The sequence below is a fragment of the Rhizophagus irregularis genome, chromosome 20 (genome assembly GCF_026210795.1).
Source record: "Rhizophagus irregularis chromosome 20, complete sequence".
NCBI classification, from domain to species: Eukaryota; Fungi; Glomeromycota; class Glomeromycetes; order Glomerales; family Glomeraceae; genus Rhizophagus; species Rhizophagus irregularis.
The window spans coordinates 1,816,314-1,818,444 of record NC_089448.1 but is presented as its reverse complement, the minus strand read 5'-3'; the positions used below and the strand labels follow the sequence as shown (position 1 = coordinate 1,818,444).

At 28.8% G+C, this 2,131-nt stretch overlaps 1 protein-coding gene across 1 annotated transcript; it reads left to right on the top strand.

Moving 5' to 3' along the window:
• Window positions 1–601: 601 nt before the first annotated feature.
• Window positions 602–1,034, top strand: OCT59_013005 (uncharacterized protein; the record flags this gene model as incomplete). The annotated part of the gene is made up of 2 exons (XM_025333148.2): window positions 602–677; window positions 751–1,034. The coding sequence occupies 2 exons, from the start codon at window positions 602–604 to the stop codon at window positions 1,032–1,034; spliced, it is 360 nt and encodes a 119-aa protein (XP_025174994.1).
• Between the last annotated feature and the right edge of the window lie 1,097 nt (window positions 1,035–2,131).

Below are 2,131 nucleotides of genomic sequence, written 5' to 3'. Positions count from 1 at the left end.
ATGTCGCTATTCAAAATATGTAAATCATCACATGAAAGTTCACCAAGGTGAATTTTAAATTTAATGAAATACTCCTGGAATACTGGCTTTGATGAATCCGGTTGTTATGACTGTGAGTAAGTGAGGAATTTGTTTATTTTTATTTTTTTGCTAATTATTAAAAAAAATTCCTAACTAAATATTTCATTTATTGTAGATATGCTGGTTTTGACAAAGCCGGGCAAGTGAGGTTTATTGATTATTTATAAAACGTCTCTAATGAAACATTTCTATTTGTAACCAGATACTTGGAATGTAGGGAGATTTTTTCATTTATCAAAAAAGAAATACTGCAACCCCTCGATTAGGAGGATGTGTGAACTTTTTTGTTTATTACAGAATGATTTATATTAACAGAAAGATAAATCATATGATTTAAATAAACAGAAAGAAAAATGGTAGCTTGCTGCTAACTTTTTTGAATAATTTAACCTAATTTAACCTAGTAGGAAAATCATTATATATAACTTTACCATGGCCACCAAAATTTTGTTTTTTACAGAATCGTTACCGTAAGACAACAAAACAAACAAAACATAACTTCTTGAAATTTAGTACCAATATGAAACTTCAAAGCTTTTACCTTCCTATTGCCATCTTCATCTGTGTCTGCATAGCATTTGTTTCGGTCACTGATGGTAAAGTTTTTATTACATTCAGTATTTTCTCTGTTCTCTTCTAATAATTCGTTTTTTTTGGTTTTATATGTAGCATATACTGCCTCTATAACTAGGGAAATGATAGCAGGTACTAGGTGTAGACTTTGGGTAACAGATCAAAATAATAATCAAATAGCTGGTGATCATCATTACCACGACTGTGATTCAAATACACCAAAAAACATGACTTTTCCTAATACACCTAATTATCGGATTCATGCAAAAGTACAAGGAAGTACCAGGCAAACGAAAGACCGAGGTGATTTTAATGGAGATGTCTGTTATCATATACATGGTGATGTTGGTAATTGGTGGTTTGATCCAAGCTGTTATTGAATTATTTTTCTTAATTATCTCTGTAAGTTGACAATTTGTATGTAGTAAATAACGTAAGCACATGACTTACTTACTCCCTTGCATAACGTAAGTTACTTACTTAGCTAGTATAAATTACATGACTAATAACTAATTAAATTTAGTAATAATAATTTGTAATCATTTATTTTTTATCATTTTATTTTTTTATTAAGAATCTAATAAAATTATTTTTTAAACTATTCTATAAATCAACCAAACTTGGTTTTTTTCTGAACTTTTTATTATAAATGGTAAACCTTAAGAGCAAGTACACCAATTAATGACATCGTAATGTATGAATGATGCAATCAGCAATATTTGTAACATGCGTCCGACAGCGTAGGATTGTACCTTCTTCTGGACCTACAAAAAAAAAATTAAACCGAACGTTAGTTATAATAATATATGGACTGATTTAATTAGCATAATTATTCCGAGTTAATTTTTAATAATTTAACAAATGAACAAATATAAAGTAAATAATTGAGCGCAATACGTTTACTCTTTAATCAAAAAGTTGCTTATTTTTACTTGTTTTCTTTTCTTTTTTTTTAAAAAAATCATTATTCTTATAAAAAAAAAAGAAGCTAACATCAACTTAAATTAAATCACAATTATTATTTGTAAATAATTGTACATAAGAATTTTTAACCAATCGTTATTCTCGTATTGTAATATCAGTCAGATAATCTTCAAATTAAAGAGTAAAGTATATTTAAAGAATATAATGCTGAATGAAGAATTTAAACATACTTGTAAGTAAATTAAAACTACTGTAGGGTAACACTTCGTGTTTTTTAGGTAGTGTTGCGATCCGGATGGATTCGTCATCCGTTTAATCCTGTCCGTAAATAAATGGATGATTTGGATGACCATCCGAATGAATTTTAAACGAATTGGTCCGGATTTATATACAGAAATAGCAGATGACGAATCATTCGTATCTTCTAAATCCGCGGATCGCAACACTATTTTTAGGCTAAATATTCGGTGTATATTAGAAACTTCCGCTACGCGCCTACGCCTGCAGCAAACCGATTGTATATTATCTTCAGAAGAAAATTCTTAAAGATTAT